The sequence below is a fragment of the Nipponia nippon genome, unplaced genomic scaffold (genome assembly GCF_047370975.1).
Source record: "Nipponia nippon isolate SJK-2023a ecotype South Korea unplaced genomic scaffold, ASM4737097v1 scaffold_4, whole genome shotgun sequence".
Lineage (NCBI taxonomy): Eukaryota > Metazoa > Chordata > Aves > Pelecaniformes > Threskiornithidae > Nipponia > Nipponia nippon.
Window position 1 is genome coordinate 48,051,026 of NW_028262358.1, and position 23,363 is coordinate 48,074,388.

At 45.4% G+C, this 23,363-nt stretch overlaps 1 protein-coding gene across 5 annotated transcripts in view; it reads left to right on the forward strand.

Moving 5' to 3' along the window:
* Window positions 1-23,363, forward strand: part of FRMD1 (FERM domain containing 1) — a 44,698-nt gene extending 21,335 nt beyond the window's left edge. For all 5 annotated transcript variants that reach the window (XM_087776807.1, XM_087776808.1, XM_087776812.1 and 2 more), the window contains 11 exons: window positions 4,743-4,822; window positions 6,933-7,009; window positions 8,673-8,859; window positions 11,411-11,566; window positions 13,881-13,946; window positions 14,155-14,223; window positions 14,419-14,593; window positions 16,350-16,685; window positions 16,823-16,951; window positions 17,688-17,767; window positions 20,003-23,363. In XM_087776807.1, the coding sequence (XP_087632933.1) occupies window positions 4,743-4,822; window positions 6,933-7,009; window positions 8,673-8,859; window positions 11,411-11,566; window positions 13,881-13,946; window positions 14,155-14,223; window positions 14,419-14,593; window positions 16,350-16,685; window positions 16,823-16,951; window positions 17,688-17,767; window positions 20,003-20,290 (1,643 nt within the window). In that variant the 3' untranslated portion in view covers window positions 20,291-23,363. The remainder of the gene's footprint in view (window positions 1-4,742; window positions 4,823-6,932; window positions 7,010-8,672; window positions 8,860-11,410; window positions 11,567-13,880; window positions 13,947-14,154; window positions 14,224-14,418; window positions 14,594-16,349; window positions 16,686-16,822; window positions 16,952-17,687; window positions 17,768-20,002) is intronic.

Here is a 23,363-nt window from a genome sequence, read left to right on the forward strand (position 1 = left end):
TTGGGCTCCCTTTTATTCTTCCCTCCATATACTTTCTCTCCATCCCAGGTAAAGCAACCTCAGCCAGGACCTCCCTTAGTAAAATACCAGTACCCCTTAGTAAAATAATCAACCAGCTACTGAAAAGTGGATGAGGTTTCTTTCTATTGGCTTGAAAGGTAACACCAGGAGCACAGAGAAGTTATGTAGAGGTGGTGGGAGCAGATGCCATGTGGATAGTGATGTTCCCAGGCCACCAGCACTTGGAAGCTCGGGGAGCTCCACATGCAAAAGGAGTGTGTAGCTGGCTCTTCTTCAATAAACAAACAAAAAAATTCATACTGGTATCCAGGGAAGCTAAACAGGTTATGTGAGGTCTACAGCATGGGTTATGAGGTATTTTTGAGCGCTGTGTGTTTTAGGCCGTAGCTCTCCCCTAACCCCAGTATCCCTCTGTTCTGCTCCCGATCTCTTTCCTGTTGCCTCTCAAGGGAAATAGTGGTATTGCCACAAGACTTCTTGCAGCATCTGGGAGAAGTTGAGCGCTATAGCCAAGGATATTTTTTTTCCTTTTTCTTTAAGGCAGAAAATGCTTGCTATGTGGAAGTTTGGCTTTGCACTAATTCATATTTTATTTGAATCCTAATCTTGTGGACTATCTAAATAGTTACAGTATTAAAATATACTTGACTCAGCCAAAGGAGTTAATAGGATGTTCCTGGCTGCCGTGGTGTCTGAGCTCTGCCTCTTGGTAGGATAAGACTTACCTCTGTGGAATTTCTTGGTGCTTCTAGCCCAAAATGGGCACAGAAGGAGAACAGGTTATTGGCATTCACCATTACTTACCTTTTCTGCAGTGAACATAAGCTTTCATAAAAAATGAAATGGGGAGGCACTGGTTAATGGAAAACAATGGCTTTTAGAGTCACAATGACTCAGAACTGATTTGACCGTGTATTACAGACATAAATTTCTGTTCTCGTTTTCCCTGCAGTGTAAATAATGCCTATTGTAAATCTGCATCACTCACTGGAACTGTGTCACTTTTTTCTGACTGGATACCTGGTCTATTATTTTTTTTGCAACAATGCGCATCCTATATTTGCTTAAATATGTAAATGTGCTAAGCTAATTTTGCAGAGTAGGAGCTCTTGAATGTTTGCATTTCTGGTGACTGCTTAATCTGAAGTGAGATTTTTACAGCATAAACTTCATTTCGTTTGAGGGCTCTTAAAAGCTGAAATTGGGAGAAATGTGTAAATTGCGTTACTGCAAACTAGCCGGCTGTCCAGATGGGTTTCCTGGGACTGCAGTGCAGTGTACTGGTGCGTTGTGCCAGGTATGGTACCTGTACACGCATACATGAGGGAACCTTTTAAGAGAAGCTGGTATGATGTATTTTTTTAAGCTCACTGACAGCACTGAGCCAAGATTCATGAATGCAGTGTCAATAGCTGCGGGTGAACGGGTGCGTGTTTGCATGTGTGTGTGCTTCTAAGCCAGCTTCTTGGTACCTTTCAGTTGTACTTCAGCTGAGGCCAGTGAAGCAATGACAGTTTGTACCTGCTGAGTATCCAGCCCTGTTTGGATCCACAGATAGGACACGTACTTCCCTGGAAAGGCAGCCATCTGTGTATTTCTATACTGTCCTTTACAGCACTGCTCTGAGGTTCTGCAGTTTGGTGCCCTCATGTCTGCTAGAGATGCTTGTTTTCAAACCAGAGACAGTTTTAGCATCTGGCAAAAGATCTCTAAATTTCACCACTAATCCAGTTTAAGGAAAAAAACCTATAACCCACATAGGGCTGGGGAGGGAGATACCTCTTTGTTTTTGTAGATGGAGGCTTACACTGCAGGTTGACATTCCAGCAATATTAACTTCATTAAGGCAGGAATGCAGCACTGCATTCTTGCACGGGAGGGAGGATGGGAGGATGCTGGGCTGAGGCTGGGGAGGAGTGGGACTCCCAGGGAGAGCTGATACATCCAGGTGTCCTCCTCCTTCAGCCTAGCTTATTCTTGGGGTTTAGGTGCACCTCTCAGTAGGCATGATAATGACCTGGAGTCCTCAGGCTTCACACCTGGGCCCTCCTACAGTCATCTCTCTAACCTAATTAATATGACAGAGATACATAGGGGCTGTGGGGTGTGGGTAACAAATGGCTTTACTACAGTGGATCTGCTCTGTCATCCTTTTCCCCTTTCTGTCCCAGTATCCATGTATGATGGGATGGCTGGGAGTATATAAGCATTGGAACAGGCTGCCCAGGGAAGTGGTTGAGTCTCCATCCCTGGAGGTATTTAAAGAACAGATAGATACGGTGCTTGAAGACATGGTATAGATGAACTTGGCAGTGATAGGTTGACGGTTGGACTCGATCTTAAGGGTCTTTTCCAACCTTGATGATTCTATGATTCTATATCACTGCACTTACTGTTGCCATCTTTCCTTCATGGCTGAGGAATAATTCACATATTTCCCTAAACGCCTCTGGGCACGGGATCATTCCTGAGCGAGAAGGGAAAACTGACCCCACAGCTTTTTACAGCCGTGCAGGTTCCCTACCCTCTTTACAAGATGGCAGCTAAACACGGTGGTGCTGGCAGAACCGACACAGGCTTTACCCAGCACTGCTGTGCCATCAGGAGCAGCCCCAGTCCCGCTGTGGGAGCCTGCAGTGGAGCGAGCGCCGTGCCCTGGGACTGCTGAAGCCCAGGGAGGGACTGGGTGCCGTGCTTGTGTTACCCCGCTCCTGTCGCTTGCTGTGCTATTGCTTCCTAAATGAGTTTTTACTTACTTTTTAAGAAAAGCTTTACAGAGAAGCCTATCAGCTTGGCAGCTGACAAAGGACAGAGACAAGTGCAAGAGATGGACCAAACCCATCTCTCTCACTGACAAGGACTCCTATCAACCTTTTCAAGGCAGCATTATCTGATCTTAATGGACTTAGAGAAGCAAAGGTTGGAGCCAGCACAGCCCCCCAGCTGCCCTATCTTACAGGCATAAAGTGAAGAGGCAGGTAGAAGATGCAGTCTCTGTGATGCTAAAACCTCTTCCTCTCCTTGTCAAAATAGCAAAACAACTTCTATATCACCTTGTGTGCTACAGCACTTAAACTCCCACCACTAAAATTTTCAGGAATTTTGTACAGCAAGTTCAACAGTGCTGTTAAATGCTGTGTTGTGTATGTATGTGTCATGTCAAGCAACGTGGTAAGCAGAAGTGTAATTATATTAAAATTACAGCTGCAATCAGTACAATGCAGGAAAGACCACAGAGGTGGAACAGGACTTTTTGGGAATTATCCTCTTTGTGTCCAGTGTTACTGGTATTTTACATAAGGCTTCCTGTTAGTGTGGTGTGTGGACCAACTCTGGCTAACACCAGATGTGGTTTCTCTCACTTGAGGTGGGAGCTGAAGGAGGTGGCAATAGGGGGTTGTTTTGCTTGCTTGTTTTTTAAAAGCTTGCAAAGGACGTATTTGCTGTATCTGCCCCTGTAAGGAACTGGAATGCTCTGGGAGGATGGCTGCGAGGTAGCTCAGAGCCCCCTCGAATGCCTGCTGTAACACTGGCCTCTGCCAGTCCTTCATCTGCTGTTCAGACACGAGTGCAGGTTCTCATTTGGTTGTAAATCTGTTTTTCACCTCTGTTCCCCTTCCTTTTTTTGTTTGACATCAGAAAGCAACAGCCAAAGCTTGGAAGTCCAGACTGGTCTTCAGGGGCGGAAGGTTTTTTTGAAGCGTTCGTTTTTGTTTTTTTTTTTTTTTTTTCCCCCTGCTCCTTTCGTGTCTAAGGAACAAGCTGTTTAACTTGGCACCTATGTCACCTGTCAAAACACTTTCCTGGGCAAGACCAAAGAGTAGAGGGACTGGTCAGGTGAATGTGCTCAGCTGGCATTGCTGCTGAAGCCTGAAACACACATCAAGCCTTCTTTTTTTTTTTTTTTTTTTTTTTTAAGAGACTTGACAAGACTCAGGGAAAAATCTTTCACTGGCTGAGTTGTTTGGATTTGATAATTGGTAAGCAGTGTTACAAAACATTGGCTTTGAAAGCAGCACAAAGCTCTTTCAAGATGATGTGCTGTTCAGGCTGTCTCTTGTTCATCCTCACCTGGGTGGAGAGCAAGTCCTGGTCCTTCGAGGCAGGCCAGGTTTCCCTTGCTTTCGTTCATCTTTTTGCTGTATGAAAGAGGTTGGGTGTGAGCAGGAGACGCCAGACCTTCTGAGGAGGGCGTTTGGGTTTGGTCCTCCTCCTGCTCACCACTTCAGAGGATCCCATTCATATGTAGAGGATGAAACCTGTCAAATACCTGACTCTGTCCACTTGCTTATGCCACGCTGGACCATGGTGCTACATGATGGCAGAGTAGAAGTTTGGGTAGGGCTTGCTTGTTTAATGATAATGAAAACCTGAATCCGCTAAACTGACAGTACAATTAGCTTAGTAAGATGATGCTTCCCTTCTGTAAGTGGCTTCTTGCTTATAAAGCAAGAATTCTGCATTTCTGGCTGAGGTGGTTGGGAAACTTTAGCTCAGCATCTCTTGAATCAAGACATAGCTGACCTTCCTTCCATACTGTCTGGAGTAGCACAGGTATTTAAGAGACTCAGTGACCTCTCTTTTCCCTGCCCTGTCTATTCCCTGGTCAGCTTTGTTTTAAAGCGTATCGCTTGGAAACAACATGTATATTCATCTAAGTATTGAATGAATAAGAATTTCTAATTCTTTAACATTAAATGCTTTTTCCTCTTGTCTTTCAGATAATGAATATGTTTTTATAGACCTGGAGCAGAAGCTTAGCAAATACTTCTCAAAGGAATGGAAGAAAGAGACCACCAAAGTAAGACAGATGTTTAATTTCGGAGGCTACTGCTTTGGTATTGGACTACACAGTGAAATGAAAGCTCTTAAACTAAGGTCCATAAAGCGTTTCTTGAAGATGGTCTGTAGAATGCTGTTCAGTAGCAAGATGCAGTGACTTGTGCACAGCTGTACAATTAATTAAAAGAGATAAACCAGCACCTTACACAACTTTACCTGAGCAATAGTAGCCACATGGTTGCTGCTTAGCTGCTACAGGAGTGGAGGTCAGCTGGTCAGCCTTCATTTTGAACTTAGCTGAGCCCGTGAAGAGTCTGAAGACCTCATTGTTGTCCTTAAGCTGAACAGCCTAAAATGACCTTTTGTGACTTGAACCTGATATGAGGGAGAGGGCTGGATCTGTGACTCTTCCAGAGTACATGCAAAAGGAGAGTGGAGCGAAAGGAAGGATATTTCGTTTGAGAAGAGTCTTAGTTCTTTAAGGCTAGCCAGCCCTGTCAAGGGAGGGAAAAGCTACATGAAATAAAGACAAGCCTATAATTGCTTAGTGCCGGTCATTCAGACATGATAAGGCCTGTTTGTGTGTGTCATTATTAGAAGAGCCGCAGTCTAGAACAAAGTGTAGTATGCAATTACATTCAGATGTCTTAATTAGCTCATTATGACTTTTTCCACCTTCCTCGAGGATTTTCTTTTGCAGAGTAGGCACGATTGCCATTTCTGCTGCTTAGAGAAGTTTGCAGATGACTAGTGAGGTTCGGGGATCTCTTATCCCATACTACTTCTCCCAAACAAGTGAGGGTTGCTTCTAAGACAGCTGCCAGTTGTGTGGAGGGCTGTCTGTCCAGCCAGCGAGGGTTTCCTGAGGCAGGTGTTTCTGGTCACCTCGGGATGCGGTACGCTTTGTGGTTGCTTTGTGGCTGGATTCTTGCAACACTTTTTAAGTCAGGATAAGTGTTGAACCTCTGGTGTGAGGTGAATCATAAAAGGCTGAATGAGTTGCCATTGGCAGTACTGAAGTCTGAGAGGAGTTAAGCTATTGGACTGGGTTAGCAGACAGGGATTTAATTCCTATGAAGAGATTTGAGGTGGAAAGCCCAGTCCAGCTGATTAAATAGGGTGACTATGGACAAGTTCCAGAAATACAATGTAAATATTTGCGTGACGATCAAGAAGTTACTGTCTGCATCAGATGTGCACGGCATGCCACGTACCTTGTCCCAGTGAGATGGGTCTGACCAGTGAAGCCTTGGAACTGCCTGTATGAGCAAAGTTACCTGTATGAATGTTGAAGAAGCAAGTGGCAAAGTAGGAAAGATGAGAGAATGAGCTAGTAAGATAAGGTGTTCCTTCCCCCCCACCTCTTGTTCTTTTTTTTTTTCGTCTTTTTTCTCCTTTTTAAACAAGCCTGTAAGTCTGAAAGGTAGACTGTAGTTAAAACAACAACAGAACTCTTGCTGGCTTTCTTCTAAGAGACATCTTCAGTGTGAAGCAAACATCAGTGTCCTCTTTTGGTCTGTGGCTGCAGAAGGGTGTGAATAACTAAACATTAGCCCTGCCAAAAAAAAGGTGAGGAGTTAATGTCAGGCTGGTGTGGCTCAGCCTCGGGCAGTCAGTGCTGAACGCAGCAGCGCGTGTGTCCCTGCTGAGTGATGTGGTGCAGCGCAGAGACGGCTGGTTACTCCTAGGTGCACCCTGGAAACGCCGCAGCCGTGCCAGCCTGGCACGCTGCCCTGACGCCCAGCCTGGTGCTTTGAGGGAGGCTGTGTTAAACTTGCTGCGTTCAGCGTTAAGGCGTCTGCCAGGTGCTGAGCTAGGTAACCCTGGGCCAGGCTGGGCATCCCCAGGCTACACTGGGACTCTTTTATACCTGATCATCACCCCCACCTCCAAAATTTTCTGCCTTCCCTAGGGTGTTTTGCCATTCAGCCTCTCTAAATGTTTTATGATGCCTCATTGTTGTGAGCCTCTAAGATAGTCAGATCCTCCCCAAAACTTGCCGAGAGCTAAGAGTAGAAAATGAAGAGCAGTATGGGGATTGAGCTTGGGAGACGAGAACATTACCAGACAGGGTTACAGGAATTTTGAATGCTGAACATTATTTAACTTGTCTTCTCTCTCTGCTCTAGGGAACAGAGAAATTCAGCCCTCCTTTTGTTGCATTCTTTAGAGTACAATACTACGTAGAAAATGGAAGAGTAATAAGGTAAGTTCCCTTCTGTGGTAGTTACTGTGTCTTGAATTATTCACTGTGTTCTTAAAAGGCAAGAAAAATAATGTTTCTTTGTTAAGCTCATCTCTGTGAGCTCACAGAAACAAGCTTAAAAAATCCACTTGTTTTTTGCTTTGTTTTTTTTTAAAAGACCTTCAGAGACTTCCTCACCCAGCTATGAATGTTTTCCCCCTGAATCATACTCCTTATCCCTAGGAAAATTGTGACTGCTTTTCCGTCTGTGTTTAGAGAGGAGGTTGAATGACGACATTATCAAAATATGTTTAACCCTCTTTTGCTTGCATCTTTCGGTTGTATGAAAAGCATCAGGTGAATATACCAAAAATAGCTATATACTCCAGAGCACATGCTAATAATTTTGGATATGGTTTTTGTTTCTGAGCAGTGCTCTCTGCAGTCTATTCCTGGAAATGGACTTTTGTAAATGGACAAAAGAAACTACTTCATAAGTTGGAGAGTCTTGCATTTGTAGTCCATTCAGATGGAACACAGGCTGCACTCAAAACACCACCACCCTCACCCACAGTACAGAACAAAGGATGAGGTAGTTGAAAATGAACAACTGACAGAGTTAATTTCCATCAGCACTTCTGGCGTGGCTGTGACCCCAGGGCAAGCCAAGAGCTGGGATCATTTGGGTGGATTAAAATCTTTGACGAAGTTTTGGCATTTGTTCTCGTCTTGAACAAAGCTTGGTGGTTTTTTGTTTTTCTCTCTCCATAGCCTTTCATTTTGGATACAGGGGAGTCTCTCTTCTGGAGTCTGGCTGTTAAGTGTTTTGTGTTTAGTTTTGCTTTTAGGTACGAAGGGAGATTGCATATCATTCCACCACGCCAATGTACATATCCTTTAGTGTCACAAGCAACTTTCTCTTGCACTAGTAATTGGAGAGGTTTGTGGAGTCATGCAGAGGTGGTTACATGGCCCCTTCAAACTACACACACACTCACACACACTCACACTTCTATGAGCAGACTGTAGTGTCCAGCACCTCATCTGTACATACATGTCAGCAGCCTGCTTCCCATGAGCTCTTACAGCGAGGAGTGTGTGGGTTATCAATGCTACACGATGGTTACGCGTTATCAGGCTATCTCTGTTTAGCAGCTTGAGGAAGAAGACAAAAACACGCCCAAGGCTCCTGTGTCTTTTGATCTACCTTGCAGGGAATTAGCTGTTGAAAAGTACCTTGAGCCTAAGGCAAGGTGAAATGAAAAAGCAGTGCCAGATTTAGAGGGGAAAGGAGGACAGGTGTGCAAGAAACAGAACTGGGATTCAAGGGAGTTGACTCTCCTGAGTGCTACAGGCTTTCCAGAGAAACAGAAGTGCCTGAATGTAGTCAGTCTCCAAAACAGGTGTGACATGATTTTCTTTCATCTGCCTTCTGCCCTAACTTCTTAGATCTCATGCTCTTCAAGACAGAAGCTACCATTTCCTATGTTTATACAACACTTACTGGGAGAAGACCTTGATCTTGGCTTGGTGCTCCCTCCGCACACACAACTGTTATCAGGGTGGCATTGGCACACATCAGGGATGTCAAAGTTTAATCCCTCAGAATGAAGATGTGTTTGAGGGGCCTTATCTGAGCCTGAACTTTCTTTTCTTCAACTAAATTTGCCTTTGTGTCTTGCAGTGATAAGGTGGCACGGCAGCTCTACTACTGCCATCTCAAAGAGCAAGTACTTATGTCTCGGTGCAACCACAAAGAAGAAATCTACTTCTTGCTGGCTGCATACAGCTTACAGGCAGACTTGGGCAACTACAGGGAGAAGGTCCATGCTGGCAAATATTTCGAACCTCAGGCTTATTTCCCGCAATGGGTAAGTTTCGGGCAATCTTTCTGTCAACAGATTGCCCACCCAGCAGGAGCTATGTCAAGGTGGTGCCTAACTGCAGCCATGCAACTTCCCCTACTCCCACTGCAATGATCAGGCAGAGTGGTAGAGCATCACCCTGAATTTCCCTCAGGAGGTATCTCCTCTCTTTCCACTGGATGTAGGTGCCCGTTCCTCCTGGGCTCACTCATCAGTGAGGTGGGTGGTATGTACCCTTCCTTGGTGAGGGAATGTGTTGGTGTCAAATTAATAACTAACTCCAACAGTGCAGCTGTCTTTGTTTAATTCTTCTATGGCTTAAAGGGTTGTGTGTTTGCAGTAGTACATCAGCAAGATCTGCACAACCTAAGCTCTACAGAAAACCTAGGGCTGCGAAGCCAAGTCCATTGCCCTTTGTTCCTATCTCTGCCATGCTTACCTCTGGGATGGATAGACACAAACCCAAAGGGGTAGTACTGCTGTGCAGTGCCTCTGGTGCTTGCTTTGTCATTAATCTCTGGCTCAACTGCAGTAAGAGAAAAGGGAAGGGCCTGGAAATGGGTTTGCATGTTTGTTTATAAGCATGTGCACATGGGCTTCTGCCCTTCAAAACTAACAAACAGCTTATAAAGCCAAGAGTTGGCTTAGTTGTAAAATGAAGGCAAATTAACTAAAACTCTGTCAGAGCTGGTTACCTGCAGAGAGTTCTCTTCTTGTGGTAAAATGTCAAGAAAACTGTTGATAAAGACTTTAGTGTCCACAAAAATAGAAAGGGAAGCTAGATTTGCCAGAGACACATCACTGTAATGTCTGATGATGTCTGCTGGGGCAGGATGTTCCCTGGGACCTGCACAAACTCTCCTCTGCAACCTGAGTTAGGTCTGGGGCCCCCTTCTCTGCTGTGACAGCGGATTTTAGCCCAGCTCGTGCCTTGGAATAGCTGTCAAAAAGCCCAGATGCCTCTGGTAGCTGGCTGCTTGTCCTTAGGTGAGTCATGTCTCCCCTGAAAGGTGGCACTGTCCCCTGCTTTGGGGAGAAGGTTCAGAGCAGTGACAGGGGTTGTGTCGGGGAGGCAAGGCTGGTAGAGTCTCTTTTATGCACAAGTCACAGCCTGCCTGCCTGGCTGTGCAGAAATGCACCTTTCTCCCAGACAACAGGCCTTCATCCCATGCTGTTCCTTGCTACAGGGTGCCTGGCAGGAGGTAGCTAACAAAGGGCTGGAAAAGGTGGGTCTCATGCATGCCGTTTCTGGGGCAGTTAAAAGTCTTATCACAGACTATTGCTCATCTGGCAAACATTGCAAAGGCCAAGGCAAAGCCTGGCTCACCTGCGCTGAGCCACAACCCCAAGCAAGTATGTGGGTGATTTATTACATCATTATAAAGAGCAAAATCTGGCAGGCATGGGGACGCTTCTCTCCCTGCCCCCGGGCTCCCGTGGGGAGATACTGAGCAATCTCCTCCTCCAACACGATCTCTTCCTCCAACACGTGCTTGAGATCATTTGGCTGAGGGCTGCCCCAAGCCTCGTGCTAGTGAGGAGAGGCGGTGCTGCCCCGGGGTGATCAACCCAGCTTTGAACTGTGGAGCTGGTGCATCTCTTTCTGCTGATGTTGCACAGCTGATGGCATCGATGTTGTCTTCCACCGAGCCCAGCCTTCCTCGTGGGAGGGCAACTAATCCGGCAAGGAGGGCAGAGGTGTTACCGAACAGAGTAAACAAGGGGCTTAATATAAAATGGAAGTGGGAACTGGGTGGTGATGGGGTCTGGTTGTTTTGAGCCAGGGCAGGTTGTTCCTGGCAGGATAATTCTCAGGTACCTAGTGGCATCTAGTTTTAAATGCCCCTGATAGTGGGGGATTTTGTGAATTCAGTCGACACTCCTCTTATCTGTCACTGCTGCTCGCAGCCTGGATGGGGCCAGTGTGGCACAGGAGGGGGCCGGGCTGCCCTGTAGCCTTGTATGGAGAGGGCACATGGGCAAGCATGGGAACTGGGTACTCGCAGGGCAAGATCAAAAGGCCCACTGTAGGTTTTTCTACTGCTTAGCAAAGCCACGTGCCTGCCAACCACTCCTGACAGATAAAAAATACCTTGAGATAGTGTTATCCACCCCTTTGAGGATGGAAATGCTAAATAAGCCTAACGTGTAGTTCCTGGTCTTTAAAGGACCACCTAGCATTTCTGCAGTGTTTGGAGATGTCGCTGTTGATTGTGTTAGCATGCAGGGCAGTATTTGTTATCTGCCCGTAAGCATTTATGGATGCCAAGAGTTAGGAAAACTAATTCCAGTACTTAAAAATGAAAAGAGCTGACACGACCTCTGTAGTCTTGGTCTGTTATGATTTTGCCATATAGGATCTGTTTGGAGACATCGGTATCATCTGGGCTGCTTTAAATGCTTGTCCTCCAGGGAGGTAGAGGTGAACGTGGACTAACATCTTGAGGGACCGTATGAACCTCCTCCACCTCCAGTTTCTGCTTTGCTGTTGATCACAGCTGCCTCCTGTGAGGATTGCTGAAGAGCTGCTGACCTGTTTGTTTTCCTTGTGGTTTAGATAATTGCGAAGAGGGGGAGCGACTACATCTTGAAACATGCCCCAGAGATGCACCGAGAACAGCAAGGGCTGAGTGCTAAGGAAGCGGTGCTGAAATTCATTAAGGAGTCCTGCTTGCTGGAAGATGTGCCCGTCCACTTCTACAGGCTGCAGAAGGTTAAACAAAGAACTTCTTATTTTTAACTTCCCTCCTGTCATTAATTGGGTGCACCATTGCATTTTTCATTTTCTGTTTATTTGAGGGATGGTTGCCTCTGATTCAGAGAGGCCAAACAGGTCTAAAATGTTCAGCCAATGAGGCCTGTCCCCACAAACAGATCTGTTGCCAATATACAGGTATAGCTGGAATCTAGTTTTGTTCCTTGGCCAAGAAACTGGCCACAGGAATGGCAAAACTTAATTTTTGTCCCTGCCTGTCAGTAGACTCGCACCAGGGAAATCACTGAGAAGCCTTTTTTTTTTTTTTTGTTGCAGTCTGCTGAAATGGTGACAAGAGGTCAGCCAGCTTTCACACAAATCCCATGTAATAACTGAAGGTGACACTGAGTCATCCCAACTTTCTTATCCCACTCCCCCTCCGACCATGTCAAAGTGATGGTTGTTTTTTCAGCTGTATGTCAGTTTTTTGGATTCCTGGATTGTTGCTTGTCCCTGAGTCTTAGACTCCTTACCCAAGCCTGCTTAAACAGAATGTGCTTCATTTTCATATGCTAAGAGAGATTAGGTCTAGAAATAGGACTAAAGAGACGTTTTCTGTTTGACTTAGGTGAGTCAATTCGACTTGCTCGTGCAATTAGGAATGGCTTGGACCTTTTTTCACAAATGGAGATAATCCACTTTGTCAGACTCATAATTAAACTTCTTGGTTGTTTGTGCTCAGTGGGAATTATGTCTGTGAGGCATCAGTGTCCTTTGAGCAAATCTAGCAGCTCTCGTTACTGGAGGAACACGCATTTTCTGGAGGAAATAAGTTCCAGTTTGGTCTGTAGTCCAGGCTTTGTTTCAGTTCCTCGCAAACCATAGATGTTCCCCCTACACTCTCGTGTCCTCTCTGTTTTGATTCTAATGCTATTAATGATGCAGTCATAAGAAGGCTGGTTACACTTGAATGTCATAAGAAATCCAGCTGGCAGGACACGATACAGTTTTTATCCAAAAGTACTGGGGCTGTGAAATTGGTTGCTCTTAATATCTAAATTCCTGTCTGACTTGAACTTATATTTTACGCATTGCTAACTCCTTCATGTGTTGTTTGATCCACAATATGCTCTTCTTCCTGCCATGTGACAGAGGTATCTCATCTCGTGATGAGAAATCCTCCTCCTAGGTGACACCTGGAACACAGAGCTCCCAATCGAGCGCACAGGGGTGCCAGGTGAAGGTGTCGGTGCGCTGGCTGCCCTGAGATTTCAGAAGCAGTTACTTTTGTCTTACACCCTCCTCATGGCTGCTACTGAGGTTGGGAACTCCAAAAGAAAACACAGCACTGAGCCCCGTATCTCTCCTCCAGACCAATACCGATTTACAAAGCTCTTTGCCCTTAGGAAGCAGAAAGCATTTCTTAGTGATTTTAAACTGGAGACATGGATGGTACCAGGGGCAAAGGGTGAGGTAATGTGATGGCATAAGGCTTGTGTCTTGACAAGCCAAATAGGAAGAGAAAGTTTTGATGTAAAGTTTAAGCTCTGTGAGCCCATAAATTTGTACCCCCAAATTTTCTTCCTCCTGCTCCTCCTGGCAAGAAGAGTATGTATTCCCCTCCCTAACTCTGCCATGCCAGGAAAGACTGAAAGAACTAATTCATGATATTTTTTGGTCTTCAAGCAAAGGAATCTCATTAGAGACCGAGTATGTCATACCAAGATACAGCATGAGGAAAAACAAGGCAGTATTTCAACCCAGCCGCAAACATTTAAAACCACCTGCTCCCAACACTGAGATCAAAAGGTTAGAAGGAAAGTCCCTATGACTCTGGGCACTGATTGGCTCCCTCCTGGCCAAGGGACACCTAAGGTCCAGCAAGTCCCTGGATGGGAACAGCAGTGCTGTGGCAGGGAGAAGGGGACAGGCGTCCCTTCTGTTTCAGGTGCTCTGTTACCCACAGAGCGAGAGTGGTACATGTTGATGGGGACAGCAGAGACAGCGTGTGGCAGTATGAGAGGTTACAAGGTACCTCTGAGAGCAGTAATTGTCCGTGCCCTCAAATCACTAAAGCTATAGGATTCCCTGTCCAGGGCAGCTAGGGTGTTTGTTGGTGAAATGCTTCAGACACCCAGCATGAGGGAATTTTAGGTGTAGATATTTCACGGGTCAACAAGGCAAGGTACACTTTATGAACACAATAAAAACCAAATGAGCCGATGGCATCTGCCTGATGAGCAGTCCTGCTACCTCTCCTGCAGTAGGTACCAGAACAAGAGCGTGGTCTTTGTAGATTAACCTTTGACTCCAGGCTCTTCTGTTCTTTTAGGATAAGAAGGAGGATCGCCCAACAGTTATCCTGGGCCTGACCCTGAGAGGAATGCACATCTATCAGGTAACAGACTGCTGTGAAAGCCTTCTGGAGTAGCATTAACTCTGCCCAGCTCCCCTGTCCTCCCCCCACCGCAGCTCCTCTGCCTCCCCCTGCGAGCACCAGGCTCCACATATCTCAAATTCTTGGTTGTTTGCAAATTCTTTGCACATCGCTGACTCCACCCTGTACCTGCCAGTCCCTGTGTCACTCTGAGTTTGATGTGTTGCAGGAGGTGAATCACGTTCGCCAGCTCCTCTATGACTTTCCCTGGTCACACATCGGGAAGCTGGCGTTTCTGGTGAGTATGACGGAACAGAGGCCATCTGGCAGCGGGCTGTCAACCTGGGACCTGGCAAAGCTGTAGGCCTGCCCGCACTGCCATGTCAAGTCAAGTCCTGTCACCTGTACGCACAAGACCGCAGCTATCTCTGGTAGCTGTGTGGCTGAGAACATGCTCTTCTTCATTTCACTGGCATCTCTCCTCTTTATGCAGGGGAAAAAATTTGAGATCCAGCCAGATGGTTTACCCTCTGCACGGAAACTGGTTTACTACACGGGTTGCCCCTTCAGGTCGCGGCACTTGCTGCAGCTCCTCAGCAACAGCCACCGGCTCTTTCTGAATATCCAGCCAGTGTTGAAGCAAATCCGAAAACTGGAGGAGGCTGAAGGTACGTGACGAGAGAGCAGGTGACTTTGGTAAGGGGAAGAGTACAGCATGTTAGGCTCTGCTGTTGCTTCATGGTGGCTGCTCTCTATCTAATTAATGGTGTTTCTGCCTTATCAGGAAGCTGGTGAGAGAAATAGAGGTGTTAGATATGTTTCAAGTCCATTACTGAGAAGTGTTTGTGGCTCCCGCATTGCTAGACGGTGATCAGAAAGTGTGTGTATGAGAGCAGTAGAGGGGGAATCTCTCCCTTTAAGTAACAGGAGATCCTCACTCTCTGTGCTCCCAATTTGTGCACATTTGACACATGCTTCTGAGTGGAAGTAATTCTGAATAAAAACCTTTCCATTTCGATAAGATCTTCTTGTGTTAAAGCAGCAGTACAAATTGTGAGCCTGTGTCTTAATTTTTTTAGTGCTCTTTACTAAACACTGCAGACAATTTAGTCTGTAGTGTCTGACAATTAAGAGCTGGGAGTTGCAGGTGCCAGAAACAGCCTGAGAGCAGATCGGGACTCCCAGAATTAGTCTTTTCTGATGGGGTCCCCTCTCCGCAGGGACGGTGATTTGAACTCTGACAGTCCCTGGTATTCTTCCAGGCAAACTTCAGTCATTTCATCACCTCTCAGCTTGCCCCTTTCAATTTCCAGCTCTGCAAGCAGTCTCCTACAACTTCTCAGCCTACCTCTCCCCAGTGTTTTTAATGTGTTGCATCGGTCTTGTTTCAGAGGATTGTGTCCCCTTCCCTCTAGCCTTCTCCCGAATGCTTTTTTTTTTTTTTTTTTTTTTCCCCCCTACTTCTTTCCTGACTGCTGTTCCCTGCATTCTCCATTCACGCTTTCTCTGTCTTCTCTGGGGTTTGTAAGCCTTGTGTCGTTACCTTCAGGGTCAGTAGAAGTCAGCTAGCAGTAGCTGGTCCTCTTGTCTGAGGATATAGGCTGACTCCTTCCAGTGAGAAGTCAGGAAGAAACTTGTTTCTGGTTATCGCCCGTCTCAGCTAACTCTAAGGAGCTTACATCCATCTCTGAAGTGATCGCTGGTTGTGTGGAATCGGTGTACAGGGCAAGGCAGCCTTTGGTTTCATCTAGCTTGGTTATTTCTGTCTTTCCCTTCGGTGCGGTTATAGAAGTGGCCTTGAGATGTCTGGGCGCAACCACTGGCACGTGCCGGTCACCTGTAGAAAGGCTCACTGACCAACTGCGTGTGGGCAAAAGGCCCTAGGTCGTTTTGTGTCTACTGGTATCTTGTGGATTTCTTGACCACCCTCAGCACACCTCTCTGTAGGTAACAGATACAAGCCATGGGAGAAATAATGAATAAATTATTAATAAATGCCAGTTATGGGGATCCTGTTCTTAGCTGTCTCCATATGTTGGTGACTGTTTCAAGAAAGAATCAATGCACTCTGTTTTTAAAGACTAAGCACTTAGGTTAGCGAAGTAATTCCCCCTTTTTTTGACCTTTCCTTCATTCTGGCAGCTACTAGTTTCTGTATCATAACTGCTTCTGCCTGCCTGTTCTAATTCAGGAGATGCTGGGTTTACTGAAAGTATGACTGACATTCTTTTACAGCCAGCTGGGCATCCCAGTATCTGTTGAGCAAACAAAATACAAAACTGTCCCTGTATTTGTTCAGTAGCTGCAGCAGTTGTTTCTTAATTGTCGGGTTGTGCCAGTCCCAGAACTTACTGATTATTTTTGCTGCCCTTCCTTCAGTCTTGCTTAAAGTTCCCACTGGTTTCTCTCGTCTTTCTTCCTCAGAGAAGAAGCGCTACCGGGAGTCCTATATCAGTGACACGCTAGACATGGACCTGGACCCGTGCGACAAGAACTCGCGCGGCAGCGGGAGCAGTGGGGGCAGCCGGAGGGATAACCGTCTCTCACGCCAGTCCACGGGGAGTCACGGCAGCTCTCACACATCGGGCATCGAGGCTGACTCCAGGCACCGCGTGTCGGTGGAAATGTCAGTGGATGAGCCCTTCAGCATTGACCGGGTGCATAGGAAAGAGAAATCCTGCAGCTCAACCATCAGCTACGGTAGCTCTGGCATTGACAGTGGCAGCAAAGGGCGGGCTGAAGATGACTCTCAGGATGATGGTAAAGAATTTGGAGATGCGGAGCAACCTCTAAGCCTGCTCTTGCCTTCTCCTGCAGGAGAATGGGGAGTAAGAGAACGTGAAGCAGTTTGGAACAGAAGTGTAATGCTAAACTTCCTGCTGCTCTCTTTCTCCTAGAGCTTGAGCTGGCAGTAGATGAGCCAGAGGAGGTGCCTGTAGATGCGCCTTTAGAGGGAGACCAGTTAGAGGAGGCCACTGTGGGAGAATCTGTTGAATCTCTTCCTCTAGATGCTGCTAGCTGCCAAGGTGAGATGGCTTTCTGCTACTGCTCAGTGTTTTTCTTTAGGCTCTAGCAACAGGAAGATATGTTTGGCAAGCCAGGCATAATCTGAGGGATCTGAGCAAGCTGTGTCTTCTTCCAAACAACTGCCAGTGCTACTTACTGCCTTACCGCAACAGGATTTGAAGTCAGCTCATCTAGAGGTTAAAGGCCAGCACCCTATATTGTACAGTTGTGCTTTCCTCTGTGCTCCTCAAGGTCTTCTTTCTCCAAATTTGCCAAGTTTATACTCAGTTAATGACAAAAAGATAACTGAGGTAAACCTTCTGTAGTGAAGGAATTTGGTTTAAAATCTTGTATACCACAGAACAGCCAAGGGGTTCAACCACAGATTAATGGGCTAGTCACAGGAATTAACAGGTAAAATTTTGTGGCTTCTGATACAGGGAATGCTAGACAACGGCACCACGCAGGAGCTGCCTGGCCTTAAGATGTACAGCCTTTATAGAAAAGCAAGATGGGTGAATATGGGACAAGTTGATGAGAAGCTGTTATCTTGAGAGTTTTTAAACATTGATCCTTAGGGGCAAAACGGAGTACTTGTGAACAAACCTCCCAGAGCATTGAGGGTGCTTACTGATGTATACTTACATTTATAAGATAGCACTGCTTGAATGTGGCCTGTGAGAACAACTTCCCTTTTCCCCAGCCCACAAAACCTCAAACCTGCAACGCTTTTCACTTCCTCCTTCTCCTTTGCAGCTATAAATCAGGAATCGCTGTCTGTGGTGCAAGTCACGCTAATAAAAATGAGAGGTCAAAGTGTGGAATCCCTTCACCAGGTAAGGTGGGGCACTAAGCAGGAGGGTCTGCGTGTGGGCACTGAACCAAGGTCTAGTGTAATGGAGACAGCTGTAAATCAGGTGAAAGTGATGGGTCTGCGTTTGACTGATTTTAAATGGTGTAACCAAAACCAGCTGTTGGCCAGCTACTGCTATCAGGAATAGGATGAGAGCAGTGTTTGGGCCCAGAATAGTATAGAGAGGTTTGGAGAAATCTGCATGGAAATCTTGCAAGCTAGCTATCATCTGCCTTAGTTTCCCAGACGGGAAATGGAAAATAAACCACTTGCAAATTTTGAGTGCAATATAGAGCCAAGACCATCCATGCAGTTTGGATGTGGGTTGCAAACTTGATCATCTTCCTGCTCCTGAAGCCCGAAGGAGCTCACATCAGAGCAAAACCAGATGCTCAAGCTCTAAGTACTATCACTTGTGTGATTATACTATGTATGTGCTGAAGTCTTTGTTGTCAATGTTTTTTTTTTTTTTATCAAATCCTTGAGAAAAGGCAACTATATATGGTAAAATATGTCATGTCATAAGTTGTGCTTGGAAAAAGCTTATTAAAATGTCTTGTTAAGGCCAAACAATATTTCTTTTCAAAGTACAGCTGTACCCACTGGGATAGAAATGTTGTGTGTGTTCTTCAAAAAAAAAAAAAAAGCCAAAAACAACAACAACAAAAAAAACCCTAAAAAACCAAGCCCCCACCATTTCTTCTCTCTTTGAATCCAAATAAACCTTAATTCTGCTAAAAGAATTTAAAAAAATCTATTCATCATTTTCCCCTTTACTCCCTGAACTTTTCTGAACAAGAACTGTAATCACTTCTTAGGACTTTTTTTTCCTCTTTTCATGCTTCTTCGTGGACCCAGTCAAAAGTGGTAAGAAATTTTCATTTATCAGCAAAATAGTCCATAAAGTGCTGCAGGAGATTTAAATAAAATCTTGGTTATTTTTTCCAAAGCTGCAGGCTGTGCAGTACAAATAATAACGAACTTATTCCTATATTTCAGTGGAGTGACTTAAGAGTGCAAGGCGAGGAGGGGGCATCTTGCTTAAAGTAATGCTTTTACGTTAATGCTTTTACCAACAAACGCTTATGCTATTAATTGATCAGGAGGCATCTGTTTTATAAGAATGTTTCTGTTCAACACAGGACTGTTTAAGCAATTGCAAAGACCTGGCTGCCACTTCTATGCATCAAATATTTGGTGCATCTTGAAAAAACAAAACCAAACCAAAACAAAAAAACCCAAAACACCTAAAAAACCACAACACAAACAAAAAAGACCCAAAACCAACCAACCAACCAAACAAAAAAAATCAACAAATCTTCCTTCCAAGGCCATGTAACTAAATGCTGCAGAACTGGGTTTCCTTAGTGTTGACCAGACCATACAGCGTGTGCCTGTTTCTGGGAGCGCAGCTGAGCCAGCACAGGGTGTCCTCAGGGTGGTTGTTTTAATTCCCATCCTGTGGAGGTGAGAAAAGTGATACTGGGAGGGAGTTTTCTGTGTTGCCAACAGAATTGTCTTGGTTTAAAAGTGATATTCCTGAAGTCAGCTTTAATATTAGAATTTAAAATCTGATCATGAAGAGACAGAGTAAGAAAAAAGACAGGTGGGAAAGCCTGGGATGGTCAGTAATTCCTCCACAGAGGCCAAGTCTCTACAGCTTGTGTAGCAAGAAGCTGCCTCTGGGAATTACTGCTGGTTTATTGCTTCTGTCTTCTTCATTGCTGAACAATGTTATGTAGATGAAACTGTATGTTGCACTTCGTGAATTTTGGACACGGTAACCTATTAGTTTGTGTGGTTGCCTTCTGAACCTTCCTTTCAGCTCATTTTCACTAACTCAGTGTGTTCAAGCAGTTGGGGTAATCTTTCGTTACGTGCACTTTGTCTGTTAGAGGATGACCGCACAGATCTGCCAAGAAGTGTCAGGTCATTCAGGTGTCAATACCTGTCAAGTGTTTCGTCCATTGTATTGGACACTGAGGACACAGTGCAGAGGGATCAGGATCTGGCTCAACACGCCAGGGCATCTTAATGCACTTGCAATTGCTTAATGGTTCACAGCTTCTTCATTAAGCCAATGTCCTTCAGAAGGCTGGTGGGGCTGTTTTGAAGGAGTGGAAGAACAATTTTGGAAAACTTGTAGCATGCGTAGCCAGCATCCTTAGGCTGTGTCTGAGCTCATCATTTTTATTCATGTGTCTTACTGAACTGGCAGGTCAGATCGCCCAAAAGCAGGAGCTGCACGGACCAGCACAGCCAGAGTTTGGATGACATCCGCCTTTACAAGCACCGGCACCCACCACTAAGTGCCACACTGTCTTCGGACACATCCCACAGCTACACGTTTGGCTGCAGCCTGGAGGATAAGCTGTCTATCTATGGCTGCGTTTATTCCACAGTGGACTGCAAAACCAAGTCTGCCCTTTATGGGAAGCGATCCATGAACTGCCTCTCCTTGGATCTTCTGGGAGAGGACCAGCTCCCGGAGGAGTTCGTGGTGTAATGAGATTGGAGCTCTTCCATGCCAGGAAACAGCTCATCATGGAAATATATACCTCATTAACACATGTGATGTCACTCTGGTTCTTGCAGGAGATTGTGAGCGGCTTTGTTATTCAGCTCCATAATCAGTAAGTGGCATCACTTCTGCAGACCTGACTACAGGGCAAATCAACTGGAGTGTAGCACTTAACGCTGGCATTTGAAGTGTCTGTCTGAGCAGAAAATGGAGGTGGCCTGCACCATTAGCAGTGACGCAACCAACATAAAAACCAAAAACAGTGGACCAAAACTGGTGCAGAGCTAGTAAAGCAAACACTCTGTCTAAATGGATTTATCAGAAAGAAATGTAAAGTCTATGTCAGTTTATTTTCCTGCCTTTCTCTTGTGGTCCACTGATGTGAATGCTAGCGTACAAATAGTTTGGTTGTCTTTGAGTTTGTGCTGCTGCAACACTGCCAACAGCTGTCAGGCCAGGATATGGTCTGAGCACGTTTGGGGGTGTGTGTATGGAAGTGTCTAGCCTGTTCCTGTTGTAATGAACACAGGTTGCCTATTTGCTTTACTGGGAGAAAGACCTGCTCTGCCAGGAGTTTATTTCTCTTTTTTTTGTTGTTGTTGTTTTGTTTTGTTGCAAGCATCCAGCCAAATACAATGTGTGTTGCTCTTTTTTTTTTTTTTTTTTTTTTTTAATGCAACAAATAGAACTGTCTCTCAGCTGTCTTACTTCTGCCATGATGCAGATTGGTAAATAAATGCTTATATCCTTGGGGAGATGGGGGAGGGGATAAAATAAATTACTCTCCTGCTTCTGAGAGTGCAGAAGACAAGTTAAAAGCGTTAATTGACTGGCTCTTGAAGACAGGAGTGTGACTGGAGAATTTGTCCAGGCATGATCACCCCTTACTTTGAATCATACTTTTATGTTGTTCTTTTCTTTGTTTTTAATAAATCTGTTCCTTAGACATTTTTCCTCTGCTTAGGAGGCAAGTATGGACTGGAAAAAGTCGCTTTGGAAGGACAGAGTGACTGTGTCCAACTTAGTCATGGATGGGTCATGCAAATGTGAATGTGTGATGGTGGAAGCGCAGGGTGTTTGTGTGCCAAACCAAGGGTACTTCCTTGGTGATTTTGAGTGGTGGAGCTGGCTGTGCTGGCTCTCACGAGGAAAATAACAATAGTTGTGCTGTTTGATTCAAGCATTTTGTGTGGAAAACATCCTGCTACCTTGTTACATCCAAATAAATGTATGTTTGTCTGATTTCCTTCCCTGTCTTCCCCTGGTACCTCCTCCCCTCGTCGATTCCTAGCATTTGGGAAGCTTGTACTTACAGGCATGTGTAACCTGTGCCCAGCTTTTGACAACCTTGCAGGTGGAAGCTAATCATTTTTTGGCAAACTCTAGAAGCAGACTGATGCTACTCTGCCGGTTGAGGAAGTGTGTGTTGTGCAGTGTTGATCACTCAAAAGCTGAAGATAGCCCAATTCAGGAAAGGAAGGAAGCCAGGCCATGAGGAGGAGGGTTCGAGCTGCTGCTTTGACGGTAGGCTTGCAGGCTTAGCAGTTGTCTGGTAAATTGCATTCTTGTAAACTGTTAAAATAGCAACTCCATGAAGCCTGTCATCTCACTATTTCTATGCAAGTGAGTGTGGTGTAGACACAGCATCCAGCTGCATCTGCATGTACTGAAGTGGCACCAGTGGCTGTACATCCTCTGAGATGAATCCAGCACCAAACCCTAGCTCTGCATTTGAGGAAGGAATGATGGGCACAAGCTCACTGTAGCCACGACTTAATTGATTGTGCCCTCTTTGATCACACTGTTCTTTCTTTTTGTAATGAACAATTAGGAGCTGTGTGTTCACTGTAGCCTCTTTTCCCTTCTTCCAAGCAAAGTCAAAATGCCTTTACAGAGTACTTGAGGTATGTTTACTGCATCCAAAATAAACTCTCCTAAATGGGTAAAGGACATCTGGCTGCTCCTGAACAGTTCAGTCAAGCCTCCCGCTGTCGGTCGCTCCCTGTTACCTGGGGCCTGTTTGGCCGTAAGCTGCGGGAGAGGGGCATGGCCAGGATCCAGGAGGCCAGTGGCCTTGCTGCCGGGAGCAGCCTTGTTCTTGCAGCCGCTGTGGAGCTGGAGGGACGGCTCTTACTGCGGTGGTGCCCGTCTGTCTGTGGAAAAGGTGGTGGGGTGTGGAGTGACAGCCCTGCTAAACTGTTGCTCTCCCACGCGTGCAGGTGGACAGTTACTCGTGGTTCTGGCAATGGTTGTTAACAGGAAAAAAGCTCAAAATTCAGAGGGTATAGTTGTTGGGAAAAGTGACACAAAACACACGTGTGCGCCATGTGCTCACATCCGTGCACGCGCGTCTCAAAGACGATCACATTCATACCTGCTCCAGCCTAACCACCTTAGTGTTTATTGCCACTAAGCGGCTTGCTATTTTCTTTTTGCATTCAGTGGAATTGGTGAAATGCTGTAATCCTGCTGTTGCTGGCTTAAAAAATACACCAGTGCCTGAAAAACAGTGTAACTGGCTCTTGTGTGAGCATCCTTTGCCTTGTACATACATGGGGGTTTCTGGTATTTTTTCCTGGCGGGTGGGGAGGGCAAACTCCCCAGGTCTGGCAGTCTTCTCTCGGTGGTCTGCGCAGCTCCCTCCCGTACTCGAAGTTACGTAGGCATATGAAGGGGAGACTGGACACTTTTGTGTGTAGACTGAGAATGAATTAATATCTTACAAGCACTGTGAATATCTATTATGCAAGTTTTTGTATTCATATGAAAAAACTGTTTCTGTTAGTAGTAGACTTATTTTTTGTTTGTCTTCAGATTTAGAAGGTCTTTTGTTACTTTTGGTTTTGATTAGTTTGGTAGAGGGTACCGTGTAAGCATTTATCAGCTGATGTTAGAAACTAGCTGCCGATATTTGTACATATTTGTAAAATACTCATGGTATAATCGCTCTATTTTAATGGTAAAAGTTTCTCCTTTCCATGAAAGGAATTTCTTGTTTAAAATAAAATATAAATAACTATATGTACACCTGCAATAAAGTACGGCTAGAAAAAGGTAA